The 19144-nt window shown below is 48.5% G+C and overlaps 1 protein-coding gene across 29 annotated transcripts in view; it reads right to left on the bottom strand.

Annotated features, from left to right (window-relative positions):
• The window catches only part of tcf7l2 (transcription factor 7 like 2), an 83153-nt gene that overhangs the window by 40880 nt on the left and 23129 nt on the right, over positions 1–19144 (bottom strand). For 16 of the 29 annotated variants that reach the window (XR_004776844.1, XM_035533439.1, XM_035533440.1 and 13 more), the window contains exons 4-5: positions 13426–13527; positions 8354–8413 (exon numbers count right to left, since the gene is read on the bottom strand). Coding sequence is in view for 28 of the 29 variants with exons in the window: in XM_035533439.1 (XP_035389332.1) it covers positions 8354–8413; positions 13426–13527 (162 nt within the window). In the remaining variant the exon portion in view is untranslated. The remainder of the gene's footprint in view (positions 1–8353; positions 8414–13425; positions 13528–19144) is intronic. The other 13 variants (XM_035533446.1, XM_035533448.1, XM_035533464.1 and 10 more) reach the window with 1 other exon arrangement.

The raw sequence follows: 19144 nt of genomic DNA, 5'->3' as shown, positions 1-19144 counted from the left end.
AGTAGGGCAGAAATCCCCCTCCGCTGCTGCTGTATGGTCTCCACACACAACAGACCATCCTGCACTGTTTCTAACCAAGCGTGCGTTGGCATGCCAGTCTACAGCAAGTCACCATCGTTTACCAGGAGCGAAAGGAAAGAAGCCGAAGGAAACACCGAGCACCAAAGCCAGGCCCAGCCTTCTGATGAGAATGGCAGGGGCAGATGTCACAAAGCATTCTGGGGGGTTGGGTCATGTGACCCCACGCTGGGGATACTTGGGATCATGAAAAGTGAGCTACAGCTGTGACGGAACAAAACTCGAGCACATCCTAGAGCATTCAGCCAGGCACCACGCAACCAGCCCCAAATCACTCAGTCGCTCGCGACGTAGGGGAAGCGCCTGCTGCTTTGTGCTCCCGTTATTGGGCTGTTTACTGATCGCTATCATCCCCCTCTCCTCGACGCTGCGCTTGGACACGTTTCAAAAAGCCAGGCGTCTTTTTTTACCCCCCTCCCAGCCCCTTTCTGTAAGGAACCCCACTCCTTAATGGCTTTCAAAACAGGAAGCGCAACAATAAAAGTGAAAAGTGAGAATGCTCACAGTAGACATCCTCTCATTTCAGAGCATGCGTGTCTCTCTCTCTCTCTCTCTCTCTCTGTCTCCCCGCGTCTTTGGTGTGCATGCACCACACACACACACACACACACACACACACACACACACACACACACGTGCACACACACACGCGCACACACACACACGTGCGTGTGTGCACATGTATACACACACACACATGCACATACATACTCATATGTGCGTGCACACACACACACACAAAATCATGCTGACCTTCATATATTTCCTCCCTGTCTGGAGTGTCCATTACCAGTACACAATACATTGTGTTTGAGAGGCAGTGGTGATCCATCTACATGCAAACACTGCTGCTATAATGGCAACTGATTGACCAAGAAAATCAGAGTGAAAATCTCCGCAAGCCTGTAATATTTAACACCTCAGAAAAGCAGGTGTGTATCTTGGTCCGCATCTCCGCTGATGCCATCCTGACCCCATCCTCAGAAGGCCAGCAGAAGGTCAGAGGCATGAGAGACAGCTACACACCCTTCTGCACGCCTGGGGGAAAAAAAAACCTATTCCTATCTGACCAAAGGACCCCTTTCTTCTCGGCACTCGCGTATGGGCCGCACTCAAGGCAAAGCCTAACCAATCCACGGTTCCAGTCTATGAATGGTATGTGCCCCCCCCCACGGGTACCAGACCCCTCCCCCGCCCCATCGAGTCTTCCCAGGCAAGGCCTCTCCCGGTGCAGACTGATTCCGCAACAGTGTCATCTTTAACGCCGCTCCTCCTTTAACCGACTTTTACTCCAGTGGCGGAACATACAAACGGTGAAGGCGGAGGGGAAGAAAGCAAGAGAAAAACTGATACATGCGCTCCGAAGTTTCGCCCATCGATTTCTTTTTGATGCACGAAAAAGAAGAAGAAGAAGAAGAAAAAAAATGCAGAGCGCGAGTTCAAAGGCGTGAAGGTCTTTTTTGATCACCGCTACAGTAGCGGCGGCGGTAGCAGTCATGCGAGACAGAGCGTTCGCGCCGATTCCCTTTTGTTCCGGCCCGCAATTCCGACTCGGAGCGGCGCGGCCGCGTGGTCAGCGGCGCCTTTAATGCGCGTTGACGTTAGCACCTGCTGGGGGCGAATCGCAGAGAAGCGCAGAGCAGCGTGTTGTGATGGTGCACTGGGGTCTGAGCACAAAGCAAACGCACTCTCCTACCGTAGAGAGCCGCAGAACATGAGTAAGCGCTTATGGCCGTGCAAGGAAAGCTGGCTGGAGCAGAGAGAGAGAGAGAGAGAGAGAGAGAGAGAGAGAGGGAGGGAGGGAGGAGGGGAGAGACAGGGAGGGAGGGAGGGAGGAAGAAAGGGAGAGAGAGGGAGAGAGAGAGAGAGAGAGAGAGAGGTGTACAGTCACAGCTAGAGAGTGAGAAGCTGGACAGTAGTGCGAGGGATGGAGTGAGCGGACAGGACGTTGTGTTTAGGACCCAAGGAAATGCTTTTTGTCCACTTTTTCCTTAAGAATATACACATAAGCTATAAAGTAAACTATAAAGTGGAGTTTGTGAACAAACTTTGAGTTGGTTTGCCAAAGCCCATCATAACTGTATGTGAACTAACAATCAGTACAGATATCACTATAGAATTTGTATTCTGAACTGAACACTTATATCAAGTTTAATAAATTTACGTGTAAAATTAAAAGAGAATCAACACATTTACAGTAGGAAGATAGACAGATTAAAGAAAGGATAGAAATGATGAATAGATGAGGGCCGCCAATGCAAAAAGCAGTTTGAAGTTTTGTAGTCAGCTGTTCAGTCTTTATCAAGTTTGTTGGTGATATTTTGAAGATTATGGAATTAAAAGAATGAATGAGTGTTGTCACTATGAAATGCTGTTTGGTGCTTGGGTCAGTGGGTGAGTCTCTTTATGAAGCTTGATGGTTATATAGCCACAGAAACCTCCCCAAATTCATGCTTTGCATCAGACGCCTTTGGATTTGATGTGTCATGTCCTGTGTCAAGTGTCTTTTCATGCCCATACTAAGTTGGGAAAACTTGCAAAACAGGCTGCCCCAATCACCCAGCCTGGTCAGAGAACGCCCTCCACCTGGTCGACCGGCCTGGTCAGAGGACGCCCCCCACCCGGTCGCCCGGCCTGGTCTTCCTGTGATGTGCTGCGCTATCCTCTGGGGGCTACAATTATACCATGAAACTCATTCCAGCCGGTTATCGGCGCACATCTCCAGAGCCTCTCCTCAGAAGAAATGGCCAACTTGTACAAGTGGGGGAGGTAGCCTTTGATGTTCCACACAGCCTTTTTGCTCATATTAATGGTGAGGAGATATAACAATTAAAGGAGAACGCAGCAGACAGCAGACAGGCAGGCAGCAGGCCCTGCGGAGCTGGCATTAGCATTCAGGAGTGGGGAGGACTCCTCTATCTGCCACAGATGCATTAGGACCATTAAGAACTCGCACGGAGTAAACAGTGCTGCAAATTTGAAAGGGTGATGGATGATGCCTGAGTGTGTAGGCCTTGATACACACAGATGACGGTAAAACATCAGTTCAAACGTTTCGACGATTTCGTCAGTGAAGGTTTCGTGTTGTGATCGGACTCGTGGAAGCGTGGCTGGACGCCTGTCCCTGTTCCTAAGGGCCGTCACGCCGGTCGTGTGGCGCATGTCTGAGCGTCATTCCCATTCCCAGCATCCCGCTGGCCCCTAATGGCAAACTTCCAGGTAATTCCGCCACTGACACTGTGTCTGCTAAACACCCTCCCCAGGCTCAGACTGGGACACGCTCAGACACATACCAAACATGCCCACCTCCCCACCCCCCGATAAAAAAGAGGAGGAAAAAAACCAGTGACAACAGCTTCGGTCTGACCCGCTAACACCTGCGTAACAATCAGCTTTAGTCTGACCCGTTGAGACCCGCACGACAAATCGGGCCAGATCCGTCTACATGGCGCAAAGAACATCCTTCACGGGAAGTTCCGCAGGCTGACGTCATCCCGGTAGGGCGCAGCAGAACGCCGACGGATCACGAGCTGCAAAGAGCTTCTTCACAGGCTCCGTGGTGTTTAATACGGCACCCTTTCCTGCTCAGGTGCGCCGTCCCAAGTTAAAAAATAACGCCACACCTGCCGATCTTATAATCCAGCGGCGGCTGGGGGGTAACACGCCGCCGTTCTGGGCGAGTGGAGCCTGAGCGCGGATGAACACCGGTGGAACATTTGCGCCTTGTCTGATGACATTCGAAAAGGCCTGTCGGGACTCTTTGGAGCTAGACAGCCACTTACGTGCCATTTCAACCCAAGATGGATACAGTGGCAAAAGGTCCAATTAAAGTCTCCATTTGCAGTGTTGCATAAAAACAAGTGACATGAAAACCCAGTGGGCTATCCAAAGGTGTGGAGGCAAACAGAATAAAGAGCAGAGAAGGATGCAGCCCTGCGTCCAAAAGCACTGCGGCGGCATCAGCTGGGCTTTCGATGCTCCCGTCTGGCTGCTGCAGGGGTGGGGTGAGGGGGAAAAATGGCTTGTTACTGAGGAACAGAGCATGTCTCAGATGAGAACGGGCCGGCGTTCAAAGAGACGCAGGCCAGTGGAGCGTTCACCGGACTGCCGTCTCGCCAAGCGGTCCTTAATGAGCCTCCCCCGTAAAGCCAGGGCTCTCGCGCAGGCGCCGCCGGCCCCCCGCGCACGCCTCGCCTCTACCACGGACCACCGCCTTATTCAAATCTGCATGCTCACCAGTGAGGCTCACTCCCCCTGCCCCGTGTTCTGCTCCTCCATGGGCCAACACGCGCCCCAGGAACGGACAGACGTACATACAAACACGCTTAGGTCGTGTTAATAACACAGGGAAAGTAACCCACCAATTTTCACAACCAGCCTTCCCAAAGCCAGGACAGAGCCAGGGCCTTATCAGGGTTTGTAGCATTTAAAAAAGCGAATTTCCTTTATTTTTTACATTTTATGTCAACCGTGCTGTGCTCCAGAACAGAGCTGCCCGGCTGTCGTGAGAGGTATCCCACGCCACCTGTCCTCTCCAACCCACAGAAAGGGTTCATTCCCTTCTCTAAAAGGACACACAAAAAACCAAATCATTAAGCCATAAACAAAACCAAAGTCTGAGGCTGAAAGGAAAGGGTCTCACACCACACTCCTCTTTTACAGACATAACGGAAGCACAGAGGCAGGCAATGGCTGACTGTACGTATTACAGAGAAACATCAAAAACTGAGAGAAACACAAAAAAAAAGCTGCTGAGAGGAACAAAATCAAATAAATTGGGCGTTAGTCACACAAAGGGTGAGCTGCCGCACATCTGAAACCAATCTGAAGAGGGAAAGCAGGAAAGGACAGTGCAAAACTGCCTCGAAATCAGAGACGGAGTGTTCCAGAATAATCCCTCACACTCCCAGCGAGGCCTCCAAATGTAAACCTGATTTGGGTTGGCTTAAGTGCTCCCTGGAAGTAGTCAGCATTCCAGCAGCCAATACAAACACACATACACCACACCCCCACACACCCACACCTGCGCACACACACACACACGTACACCCACACACATACCAAAAAGAGGGAAAGTGTTAAAATTTAACTGTCACAGCGCATTCAGTTACAACAATAAATTGTTCTTTGTGAACATCAGCTTTACCCCTCCTCCCTTGCTCTGTCCTTCTCTCATTCTCTTTCTCACACACACACACACACACACACACACACACACACACACACACAAGCCTGGTTCTTGAGCTCTCTTGAAATCTTTCACCACATGGTGTGGCTGGGGCGAGCCTGTGCGTCCATAAAGGAGTCGGTAATTGCGTCTGAAACGGAGGGGGCTTTGGTCCAAACCAAACAATGGATTAGCAGGGGAATGTGCTGTGGGACACTAGGTGATTCCAACAGCCCTCGAATGCCTGTATCTTCTCCTCCCCAAACGCCAACCCTCGCGCGCAGGAATCTCTTACCGCCGCAAACCTGCTGCGAAGGCCCATTCGTTTTCGCTACAATTAAATTATTGCGTAAATGTATCAATGCTCTGTGACAGAGGGTGGTGAGCGTGAGGCTTACTAAAGCAAGCAGAGCGGGTCCAAGAACAGCTCCCCGCATCCTGCAGGCCGTCTAAATCACCGACGCCCCACGGCCCCCCGGCAGTTCCACTACAAGGTCCTGGAAGCGGAGCAGGCACGATCGGAAAACAAACAGCGCTGAGCAGAAAAGGCGATTATGTACTGCAGGACGGCAGGACAGGGAGCGCAGGAGCACGAACGCGCGCGGAGTCGGCGCTTCTCCAGCGCACCGTGCCGACGTACGGCACAAGGGCGCAGCGTGGTTCAGATACCGGCCAAGGCGAGCACTCGCTTGCCAGTGTTACAGCACTTCCTCACTGACGACCCTGACAACACAGTGGCTAAACGCGCGGTGTGGAGGCACTTCTAAAAAGGGCTGACCATTCGGCGCATGCCCGTCTCATGCCGGACCGGGGGCATTTTCTTCATCCTTATCTTGTCACCTCCTCTGCCTCCTCTTCCTCCCTCCCTCTCTCTCTCTCTCTCTCTCTCTCTCTCTCTCCTGCTGTTTCGCTCACTCTCTCTCTCTATCTGCTGAAAGCTACTTTCCCAAGCTACTCTATTACAGGACAGTGAAAGGAGGTCATGTATCAGTTTACACAGCATCTCCAACCACATGACCCCCCCCAGCCTGCTCAAGCCCATGTCATTCCATCACTCTGCCTCTCTGTCCCTCCCTCTGCCCCATTCTGTTCTTCCATAACACCACCCAAAAGCTACGCCCCCCCCCCCCACCACCACAGCCCACCCGCCCCCCATATACCCCCACCCTGCCTGCCCACAGCCCGACACTAATTGGTAAATCTGTTGAACCATAGCAGGCCAACAATGAGACACCTGGAGTTCTGTCAAAACAAGTTTCTCTGTGAAACAGCCTCGAGTGCTAATACTGTACCAGCTCAGTGTGCCTCTCCCCACACCAGAAGACGTGAGTGCGTACGTGTGTGTGGGTGTGTGTGTGTGTGTGTGTGTGTGTGTGTGTGTGTGTGTGTGTGTGTGTGTGTGTGTGTGTGTGTGTATTTTTGGGGCTGTGTATGTGTAAGAGAGACAGGTCTCAGTCTTGCAGCAACGTGTTTCCATGCTGTAGACATGCTGTGTGGACACTGGCATCAAAGTAGACTTCTTCCCATATCAGTGCATTGTCTTTGTGTGTGTGTGTGTGTGTGTGTGTGTGTGTGTGTGTGTGTGTGTGAGAGAGAGAGAGAAGGGGGCAGGGGGCCTCCACCTCTGGTTCACAGGAAGTCCTTGAGGAAGTTTTTCCGCTCTATACAAAAATCCCAAACATGTTCAGAATTCAGTGTCCCCAACCGCCCCAGAGCACTGGAGGAACTGTGTCTCGCACTATACTGCCATCCTGTGGAGCGGAGGAACCATGTACAGCTACGCCTCCGATCCTCAAGCTGGTCGCGCGCGTGTGTGTACAGCTTAAACACACAAACACAGGGTCACAAACATACTAGAACATACGCTCTTTAACACACACACACACACACGCCATCATCATCAACACACTTAAAGCAGCTCCTCCCCAACATTGTCAAACAAGTTCTGGCAGCAAGATTTTGCAAAACTTTAGAAGGAGGGGGGGAGAGAGAGATTAAAAACCTTTCAGCTAGAATAACATCGCAACAAGTTGGGACTACGTTGCCACGGTAATCAGCAAGCAGTGGTTCACCTGGTCAATTCAGCATGCAAGAAGAGTAAAAATAAATAAATAAAAAATTAATAAATAATAATTCAAAATAAGTCTGTGTGACAGGCTTCTCCTCACAATGCCACCTAAGACGACGGGAGGTGAATCCGTCTCGTCCCTCTGCTCCCCGTCTGGGTACAGCGCTTGGCAGAGCAAGGCTGCCCATCACGCCCCCTCCCACAGCTATCTGGGCACATGACGGCGGGCGGGGCGTCAGAGAGGCACTGTGCAGTCCCATGTCCTTCCACTCGGCGCCAGCCGAGCACGGCCAGGACCCAAACTCTGTCTATTTCACTCTTTCTCTTCTCTCTCTCTCTCTCTCTCTCTCTCTCTCTCTCTCTCCTCACGCTGCCTGTGTCATAACAGTAGTCTTTTCTGCACCAGTGGACTACAGGACAAACAGAGGCAGCCAGAGCGGGGCCCTGTCTCCAGCGGACATCCTTAACCTGGAGCAGCAGGCCGTGGTGTGGCGTGTGCCTGCGAGCGGAGTCGTGCTGCTCCACCTCCCAAACCCCTCGCTGGCACACATTCAAGCCCAGATGCCAAGACTGAAAAGCACCCTCTTCATGCCAGCTGCTCCAGGAGAAAGCAAGAGCAAAAAGATCCGACTCGGTGCCATTCCGGAAGATGAGAGAAAAATAATTAACAGCGCACAAATGCGGCTCGCTGGCGGAGAGCTCACAAAGGTGGAGCTCCAGGGGGGGTGGGGGGGTGGGGCGGAGGCATGGGCGGGGGCCGCTAGGAACGTGCCCGGCGCGGCTCCACACTCCCGACCGAGCGGCACGAGGTTGGTGCGGCCGAACGGGCGGGAGCGGCGCGGCACGGGGACGCATGGTGACTCCCTGGGGGGGGGGGGGGGGGGGGGGGGGCAGCCTCGCACAGCACAGGACACGGCAAAGCACAACATGGCGTCTCAGCTCAAAAGGTAATGCAATCATCAGTTACTGGGATTTCACAGTGCTTAAGCATTTTCATGTCAGCTCAGTGTAAGCCAGCTACAATAATTCAAAAATCTCACCAACTGAAATTGGTGAAGGCTCAGATCGGCCTGTCCGGGGAATCCCAAGCAGACGGGCCCCTGAAAGGCAAAGACGGACGTCCCACGTCACTATTATTTCATGGCACACTCATTTACATCAGCCTAGCAGGGCAGGAACTAACACACTAGAACCCCCCACTCACTTCTGTGCGTTTACTCCCCTTTTATGGTCTGCTTCCTGTAACTGAGGGCGCACTTGGGTTTGTGCCCATTCATTTTACTCATCACATACAGTATAGTACACACAATTACACAATTACACACACACACACACTCGTGCACACACTCGCGCACACACATACACACTCATACCTTCCATGAGGCACTGAGGTGCTAAGAGTTAGCTAACTAACACAGGAGCACTTAAAAGCACAGAGGCTGACTGTAAACACAAAGAGGTGTGGTATTTACGTGTGTGGTGAGGTGTCTGATGTGTGTGTGGTAGGGGGGGGCCAGCACAGCGGTGTCGTCTGAAACAGGACAGGACAGGATAGGACAGGACAGGACAGGATAGGACAGGACAGGATAGGATAGAACAGGACAGGACAGAACAGGACAGGACAGGACAGGACAGGACAGCTCCAGCCACAGAGAACAGGCGGGTACTGAGCCTACCAAAGAGACAGGCTCAGCAGTACCCCGTCAAAAGAGACTTCCACAATACGTGTGCCTGAGTGTGAGTGTGAGTGTGTTTGTGCGTGTGTGTGCGTGTGTGTGCGAGAGAGCCGGAGTTCAGCATGAAGACTGAGGTGACACTGGGGTGCTCATTAGCAACGTGGGGGCCCAGCATTTCCCAGCAGGCCTCTGGCCCTCCCAGCTATTGTCCGGCCAGTCCAGGTGCACCACCATTCACGGAGGGGAAAAAAGGAGAGCGAGCAAATTACCAAGCGAAACTCCCGGCCCCTCAACATGCCGAGACCGCCGGCTCTGCCTCTCACGCGCAGCGGGAGGCTGGGAAGCCAAAGTCCCCTGCAGCCCCTCCCCCTGAAACGTTCCACCCTAAACGACTCAATATTAGAGGCTGGGAGGATGCGGGCCTGGCTTTAGCCAGCGAGGTCAGTCCTGCATGGACCGGCATTGGGACCGGACAGCTTTCGCGGGGGCAGAACGCAGGGGCAAAACGCGGGGGCAAAACGCAGGGGCAGAACGCGGGGGCAGAACGCGGGGGCAGAACGCGGGGGGGTGGGAGGTCCTGCTCTGGCTGACCTGCTCACATTCCCTTACTGCCACGGTACTAATTACCATAAGCACTCAGAGCCGCTGGTGTCCCGCTCCCCCAACTACCCCCAACTACCCCCGCTCGCTCCTTTCTCTCTCCATCCTCGCTGTTCCCGCGTTTTACACACGTGCGTGCGTGCGCGCACGCGCAACACAGCGGAGCCTGGTGGGGAAACAGTTAACACTCCAGCCATCTCCTGCTGCTAGTGAAAGCCCCGCAAACAATGGAGACATTGTCCGGCCCCCACATGACCCAGAGCCAGAGTGTGTGTGTGTGTGTGTGTGTGTGTGTGTGTGTGTGTGTGTGTGTGTGTGTGTGTGTGCGCGTGTGTGTGTGCACGCGTGTGTGTGTGTGTGTGCGCGCGCGTGTGTGTGTGTGTGTGCATGTGTGTGTGTGTGCACGTGTGTGTGTGTGTGTGTGTGTGTGCACGTGTGTGTGTGTACGTGTGTGTGTGTGTGTGTACGTGTGTGTGTGTGTGTGTGCACGTGTGTGTGTGTGTGTGCACGTGTGTGTGTGTGTGTGCACGTGTGTGTGTGTGTGTGTGTGTGTGTGCACGTGTGTGTGTGTGTGTGTGTGTGTGTGCACGTGTGTGTGTGTGTGTGTGTGTGTGTGTGAATTTCTGCAACATCTTACAGTCCAGTTATAGGAAAAACATTAAAAAACTAAAAATCACACAGCAATAGGTGAGTAAAAGCTGTTGCTCCCCTTCCTGACGTAAGCACCGCGGCTTTGAAGCTCCACTGTCCAGCCGCAGCCGCGGGCCTGCGCGTGCTCCAGCTCACAGATGGAGGTGACTGGTAACTCTCTCTGGTTTCACTGGTGAACTTGGCTCCTGCCATGGGGGTGGAGCCTCGGCTCGGCAAGGGAGCCCAGTGGCAGGCAGCTGTGCGCACGGACAGGCGGAAAATACGGGAAACCGAGCCCGGAACGAAAGGCCGATCTGTCACAGCTGGAGAGAGATATCCCAGCCTCCCCCTCCCCACTGCCACTCCCAATGGCTCGCCCTTACAGAACAGTGGACCCACATCACAGACACGGGTGTGTGTGTGTGTGTGTGTGTGTGTGGAGGTGAGCGGTAGGGCACTCGACACCTATATGACTACCGACTGCTGCACAGCTTTCATAGTGCTGACTACAGCCGTTTGTGTGCTCTGTCTGTATGTGCTGTGAGTGAAGGTCCAGCTCTGGTCTAATGGTCTACTGTACATATTCCAGTGGGTGTGAGGTCACTGTCGGGGGGCTACTCAGGCCAGCGGCGGGGCAGCTGAGGGCTCTACAGGGCTTTCACCCGCTTCAAATGCCCACCTGCCCTGCTCTGCGGCAGAGGTTCAGAGGGCGCTGCATGCCATGCAGTGGCAAAAAGGGGTCACGGCCTCTGCCCACTTTTATAGGGTCAGACAGAATAATCCCTCTGCAGCTGTGACGTCTGCTCATGGGAAAGGGGTTCCCCTCCCATCACTCCTCTTTCCTTCTCTTGCCCCGCCTGCCCGGTTAATACCCGCCATCAGACTATCGAGCACTGCACTTCTCACCTGCTTCTCTCTTCATCCAGCTTAGCTCATGTCTGCCCTTTCTCGCTGACACACACTCTCTCTCTTTCTCTCTCTCTCTCTCTCTCTCTCTCTCTCTCTGCTTGTGTCTGTCATGCTCTGTCTCCCTCTTTATCTGCTTGTCTCTGTCTGTCTCTCTCTATCTGTATCTCTCCCTCTCTCTCTCTCTCTCTCTCTCTATCTATCTGCTTGTCTCTCTCTGTCTCTCTCTCCACCTGTCTCTATTTTCTTGTCGATCTCTCTCTATCTTCACCTGTGTCTCTCTATCCATCTTTCTGTCTCGCGCTACCTGTCTCTCTCTCTGCGTCCCTGTTCCATGCACCTGGGTACCTCTCTATCGTCCTGCCTCTCTCCAGAGGACCGGAGCGTCACCTGACCTTCGGCTCCTGGTCATTATCTCGCACCTATCAGCATTGCCTTATCACTTCCCAGCAGATAGCCACAGCTCAAGGAAGCCATTTGATAGAGCCATTCGACAGCAGAAAAGAAACAACTCTGTAGTGGTTACAGGTTACAGAAAGAGACTGATTAGAGGAACACATAGCGGAGGATGTAGGCCATCCCCAGAGAAAAAGAAACGATGATGTGTACTATATATAAAGGATTGGACATCCTAGGACTGAACACACATTCCTCTGTCTCAGAAAAAGGTAAGTTGTATGAGTAAAGGTTCACCACCACCAGCATGATGCAAACTAAGGAAACATCAAATCAAACACACATCATCAGGCAGAAGGCAGAAGGAGAGAGAAAGGGGGGGAGGGGTAAGCTTCATGTCGGATTTGCTCATCCACAACAGCTGCGCCGGAACGCCTGCGACGTCAGCGTCTGATCTCGCTGACCCAGGTCTTGATCAAACAGATCACCGAACGAACCGATCAGAGCAAATAAACGGACAAATGGCGGGGGGGGTGAGAGGGATGGGCTCGCTGCTCGTAGTGTGGTCCGGGTCTGGGCGGAAGTGAGGCGTGGGAGGGCTTTAAGGGCCGGCACACAGCGCCAGTGAGCACCGCGCTGCGCTGACGAGTATTTATAAACTTACCGGGCAGGGAGGGATTACTGCCGAGCGCAGTATTTACCCGAAACTGGCCTTAACCGCCTCCTACACGTTTAACGATTTCGAGACGGAGGGGTGTCCATTTCCTCTCTGCCCCTCTTAAAATAAGCAGGAGTTGGTCTGGTGAACCTGCCCGTGGCTCTTAAAAATAGCCCGCTACCTTTAAGACCTCGCCGGCTCCCCCGGTGCATCAAAAACGCTGCCATTGCCAACTCTTTGGTGCTAAAGTTAACTTTCGACAGGTCTATGTGTTTCAAATAAACACGGGGTGGCAGAGAGCTATTCTTAACTCAGATCTCCCCGGGGACGGCGTGAAGGCAGCGAGTTTAAGCACGCCGTTCACAGCCAACGTCAGGAAGCAAGGCAAGTTTCCTGGCATTAAATAACATAAGACCCGATGTCACCTAAAACAAACTAGCAACGTGTCAAGGGTTGTTTTTCTTCCAAAAGACAGCTCAAAAGTGTACTTTTGGTAACAAACGGCAAGTCCTCTGACACCAATTAAAAAGTGAAGACAAAAAAAATAGCCTAAAGGTCTGGAACTGGTGCTCTGAAGGGGGAAAGGGTGCCCAGTTAACTTATTCATACCGCTTTGGTCGACATTTCACAGGCTGTTTGCTGTCTCACCTACACCTGACCCTGCAGTGTTGGCCTACGCACCTGAGCTGAACGGTCACGAGGTCAACGAATCCCCCCAACTAGTTGACGGCCGGGGAAGCCACGCAAAGCTGCGTGAAGCGAGCCTACGTGCTTCCGTTATCTTTCTGTGTGCAAGCTCGACATCAGCGCTGCTATGGGCCGCGGAACTCTGAGGAACTCCTGCTCTGGTCGCCAGGAAGGCGAGCGCCCTGCCCACTCACGCCACGCCGCCCAGGACCAGGACAGCGTGCAGGAAGCGCGTTCGAGCCAGACCCTGCCCACTTTTCTAGCGCCGCTAATGTTGCTGCCTTCCTTGCTGTTGTGGATTCCACACGTATATCCGTGCTCCTTTCCTATAGCGAGGAATCACCCTTTACGCTGTGGCGGGAATGTTCTAAGCCCATTTTCGGCGTTCCAGGGACCCCTGAACCCTGGTTGTATCCCAGCAGCCTGTTGCATGCGGTCGAACACATTCCACAGCTCAGAAGACACAGACAATACAGGAAAGAGGAAGTGGGTCTTGTCTTTTCTGCGTTGTAAAAAACACGGAGCTTTGTAAATGTAGTGACCAGCGGGGGTTACTTACAACGATGTGTGCCGGAGAAGGGGACCTGGCATCTTTAAGCGCTTGTCTACTTTGAAGACTTCCTGCTTGAACGTCTAGCAGTGGCCATTTCATCTGTAGATACTGAATGGTAGAAAGAAACAAAATGGAGAAACAAAGAAAATGCATGTTAACAATGCAGAAAGCAAAGGGAGGAAGAAACATGAGGAGCTTAAGAATGACCATGTGACTCTGAAAGCAAAAAAGGGGCGCGAAAGCAAATAAGGAGCGTGCCGGAACAGACCCTGGACCAGATGATGCATGAGGTGGACGGACGAGAGGAGCGATTCCACACCTTCCTCCATCGCGCCAGAGTGGCACGGGACACTTCGGACATGCTCATGAGCATTCCTGGGGTTATTTTGTGTTACATGTGAAGATCATATCGCTGTTCTCTGGAATCCCAGCAGCATTTTACTGCCTTTTGTTGTGCTTCTAAAAGGGTGTGGACCTGAGTCAGCTCAGCGACTGTTTTAGTCAATAATTGACCCAGGGTACTTCAGGGCTCACACACACACATGCACACACACACACACCCCTCTTGTGGACACTGTGCTCTTCACATTGTCTGGAGCCAATCTTAAAGTGACTTCCTGTAGCCACAGAGGCATAAAAAAATCAGCCGGTAAAGCAATTAAGTTGTAAAAACCTTTTTTTTTATCAGGCTTTATGAAGCTGTCTGGCATCAGAACGCACACATGCTCAGCTGAACAACTTGATGAAAATGAAAAACGCACCTTGCGAGAGGCACCGCTGTCAGGAATACACAGGTCCAGTGGGACTGATGTTCCAAACACTGTCCCATCTGCCTCACAGGCACAGGAAACAAGCGTGTCATCCCTTCTATCCTATTTCCTCTTACCCTGCGCCCCCTGACCCTGACCCTTAGCCTGCCAAGACTGATGGAGGGTCACATGCGCACGCTGTCCCAGTGGTGTACCCCAACCACACCCCCACACATTAAACCGGAGGATCTGCACACAAACCAACTCTTTTGGTACCCTTCCGCACAGCTCACACTCCGTGGCTCGTGTCCAACATATCAGTGCCAGCAAACACTCCCACAGCCGGTGAACTTGACCTGGGAACTTCTGACAAGCAGCTACGCTGAAGAGGGACTCTGGTACTGAAGCTGAAATCAAAGTCACGATCTTCTCGTCAGGAGCAGCGAGCTTGCCTATTCTGTTCCAGCACAAAATCATCTTGGTTCAGCTACTCAGGTCAAAGGTTAACAGGGTCCTGATTGCTGCTCTACAGGGAGTTCTGAGCAAAGACAAAGTGGGGAAAATGTGAACTTTTAAAATGGCTGCCACGTACAATGCCTGAGAGTAAGTTCAAATGTGGGTAGTAAGTTTTCGAATTATCTAAGGATCTCGAGGGGAGTTCAGCGAATTTACATGCTGGCTTAGCAAACGCTTGCTCATCTAATGAGGCTAAAGAAAATGAGGCACATAACTACCAGAGAGACAAAACTGAACTGAATATAGAGAAAAAAAGAGAAATAAAGGTATATACAGTATAAAGTCTATATGTATATACAGTATAAAGTTTATGGGTATATACAGTATAAAGTCTGTATGTATATACAGTATAAAGTTTATGGGTATATACAGTATAAAGTCTATATGTATATACAGTATTTACAGTATAAAGTCTATATGTATATATAGTATAAAGTCTCTGGGTATTTACAATATAAAGTTTATATGTATATACAGTATAAAGTCTCTGGTTACATACAGTATAAAGTTTATATGTATATACAGTATAACATCTATGGGTATTTACAGTGTAAAATCTATATGTATATACAGTATAAAGTCTATATGTATATACAGTATAAAGTCTATGGGTACATACAGTATAAAGTCTAGGTTCATATACAGTATAAAGTCTCTGGGTACATACAGTATAAAGTCTAGGTTCATATACAGTATAAAGTCTCTGGGTACATACAGTATAAAGTCTATATGCATATACAGTATAAAGTCCCTGGGTATTTACAATATAAAGTTTATATGTATATACAGTATAAAGTCTCTGGTTACATACAGTATAAAGTTTATATGTATATACAGTATAACATCTATGGGTATTTACAGTGTAAAGTCTATATGTATATACAGTATAAAGTCTCTGGGTATATACACAGTATAACGTCTTTATGTATATACAGTATAAAGTCTCTGGGTATTTACAGTATAAAGTCTATATGTATATACAGTATAAAGTCTCTGGGTATTTACAGTATAAAGTCTATATGTATATACAGTATAAAGTCTCTGGGTATATACAGTATAAAGTCTCTGGGTATATACAGTATAACGTCTTTATGTATATACAGTATAAAGTCTCTGGGTATATACAGTATAACGTCTAGGTTCATATACAGTATAAAGTCTCTGGGTACATACAGTATAAAGTCTATATGCATATACAGTATAAAGTCCCTGGGTATTTACAATATAAAGTTTATATGTATATACAGTATAAAGTCTCTGGTTACATACAGTATAAAGTTTATATGTATATACAGTATAACATCTATGGGTATTTACAGTGTAAAGTCTATATGTATATACAGTATAAAGTCTCTGGGTATATACACAGTATAACGTCTTTATGTATATACAGTATAAAGTCTCTGGGTATTTACAGTATAAAGTCTATATGTATATACAGTATAAAGTCTCTGGGTATTTACAGTATAAAGTCTATATGTATATACAGTATAAAGTCTCTGGGTATATACAGTATAAAGTCTCTGGGTATATACAGTATAACGTCTTTATGTATATACAGTATAAAGTCTCTGGGTATATACAGTATAACGTCTATGTATATACAGTATAAAGTCTATGGGTGTTTACAGTATTAAGTCTATGGGTATTTACAGTATAAAGTCTATGGGTATTTACAGTATAAAGTCTTTATGTATATACAGTATAAAGTCTCTGGGTATATACAGTATAACGTCTAGGTTCATATACAGTATAAAGTCTCTGGGTACATACAGTATAAAGTCTATATGCATATACAGTATAAAGTCCCTGGGTATTTACAATATAAAGTTTATATGTATATACAGTATAAAGTCTCTGGTTACATACAGTATAAAGTTTATATGTATATACAGTATAACATCTATGGGTATTTACAGTGTAAAGTCTATATGTATATACAGTATAAAGTCTCTGGGTATATACACAGTATAACGTCTTTATGTATATACAGTATAAAGTCTCTGGGTATTTACAGTATAAAGTCTATATGTATATACAGTATAAAGTCTCTGGGTATTTACAGTATAAAGTCTATATGTATATACAGTATAAAGTCTCTGGGTATATACAGTATAAAGTCTCTGGGTATATACAGTATAACGTCTTTATGTATATACAGTATAAAGTCTCTGGGTATATACAGTATAACGTCTATGTATATACAGTATAAAGTCTATGGGTGTTTACAGTATTAAGTCTATGGGTATTTACAGTATAAAGTCTATGGGTATTTACAGTATAAAGTCTTTATGTATATACAGTATAAAGTCTCTGGGTATATACAGTATAACGTCTTTATGTATATACAGTATAAAGTCTCTGGGTATTTACAGTATAAAGTCTTTATGTATATACAGTATAAAGTCTCTGGGTATATACAGTATAACGTCTTTATGTATATACAGTATAAAGTCTATGGGTGTTTACAGTATTAAGTCTATGGGTGTTTACAGTATTAAGTCTATGGGTATAGAGAGTACAAAGTGTTTATGTATATACAGTATAAAGTCTATGGGTATTTACAGTATAAAGTCTATATGTATATACAGTATAAAGTCTATGGGCATTTACAGTATTAAGTCTATGGGTATTTACAGTATAAAGTCTATGGGTATAGACAGTACAAAGTGTTTATGTATATACAGTATAACGTCTATGGGTATTTACAGTATAAAGTCTATATGTATATACAGTATAAAGTCTATGGGCATTTACAGTATTAAGTCTATGGGTATTTACAGTATAAAGTCTATATGTATATACAGTATAAAGTCTATGGGTGTTTACAGTATTAAGTCTATGGGTATTTACAGTATAAAGTCTATGGGTGTTTATAGTATTAAGTCTATGGGTATTTACAGTATAAAGTCTATGGGTGTTTACAGTATTAAGTCTATGGGTATAGACAGTACAAAGTGTTTATGTATATACAGTATAAAGTCTATGGGTATTTACAGTATAAAGTCTATATGTATATACAGTATAAAGTCTATGGGCATTTACAGTATTAAGTCTATGGGTATTTACAGTATAAAGTCTATGGGTATAGACAGTACAAAGTGTTTATGTATATACAGTATAAAGTCTATGGGTATTTACAGTATAAAGTCTATATGTATATACAGTATAAAGTCTATGGGCATTTACAGTATTAAGTCTATGGGTATTTACAGTATAAAGTCTATATGTATATACAGTATAAAGTCTATGGGTGTTTACAGTATTAAGTCTATGGGTATTTACAGTATAAAGTCTATGGGTGTTTATAGTATTAAGTCTATGGGTATTTACAGTATAAAGTCTATGGGTGTTTACAGTATTAAGTCTATGGGTATTTACAGTATAAAGTCTATGGGTGTTTACAGTATTAAGTCTATGGGTATTTACAGTATAAAGTCTATAGGTATATACAGTATAAAGTCTATGGGTAACTCCTCACCTTGAGACCTCAAGCTTCTAACATGAAAAATGAAATGGTAGTAAACTATCCAAGAAAATAGATTTTTTATTCCTAATCCAAGATGCCCTATACTGCACTGGACACTGAAGAAAACCTCTGACAAGTCAGCCAGCCTCGTAGGCTCACCAGTGATGCACCCGGGACCCGCACCAATGGACTCGAGTTCGAGCCAAAATGTTGGCCAGGTCAGGAGTGAAAACGTTATCACTGCGTCCTCTTCTCTAGCCCGATCCAACCAATCACGGGCCAGCGCCGCGCCCCTTGTGTCCTCCTCCACAACCCGATGGAGAATGCACTCGTTACCTCTCCTTTCTGCTCGACCTTGCCAGGACTGATCTGAGATTGTGTGAGTGTGTGTATCCGCGCGCGCGTAATGTGCCGCCGCAGATGCGTGCCGCGTTTGTGAGTTTCCCGCGTTGCGTGCCGTGGTCCTGTCAGAGAGCCAGGCTGATTCAGTGGTAATTAGCGTGGGGTTGGCTGCAGGGTGCAAGCCTGCTTGACACCGGCGGGACTTCCTGACTCCCGTGGTGGCCCGAGGGCTGCTGCTCACGTCTCCCTGCACTCCCGCGGCCGCTGTGCTTGTTTATGCGTTTGCTTGTTTACTCGGAAGGGGAGTAAAGTTTCCCCGACGAGCTGCTGGCACGTTGCTGGCTGCTACGCTCACGGCACGGTGTACAGCATGCTAAACAGTGATGATGAAAAGAAAAAACAACAACCTAGATTACTTTCCAGATCGCAACGGTCATATAGCGAGCGCTTCCTCTGGGAAAAAGCTCCCACTCCTGCTGTGTTTACTGTAAAGCGGGTCACGTCCTGGCTCGGGGTGGCCGTGGGCAGAAGGAGCAGCGTTCAGCGTGAGGGGCAGAGGGAAGATCAGCTGGGTGGGCAGGGCACGTGCCTGCACCGGTCTGTCTGCTTCGCACTACCACTGCACACGTTCTTCCTCCCTAATCCTTCC

This window comes from Electrophorus electricus, chromosome 14 (assembly GCF_013358815.1).
Source record: "Electrophorus electricus isolate fEleEle1 chromosome 14, fEleEle1.pri, whole genome shotgun sequence".
Classification (NCBI taxonomy): domain Eukaryota; kingdom Metazoa; phylum Chordata; class Actinopteri; order Gymnotiformes; family Gymnotidae; genus Electrophorus; species Electrophorus electricus.
This window is presented reverse-complemented; position numbering and strand designations above follow the sequence as displayed.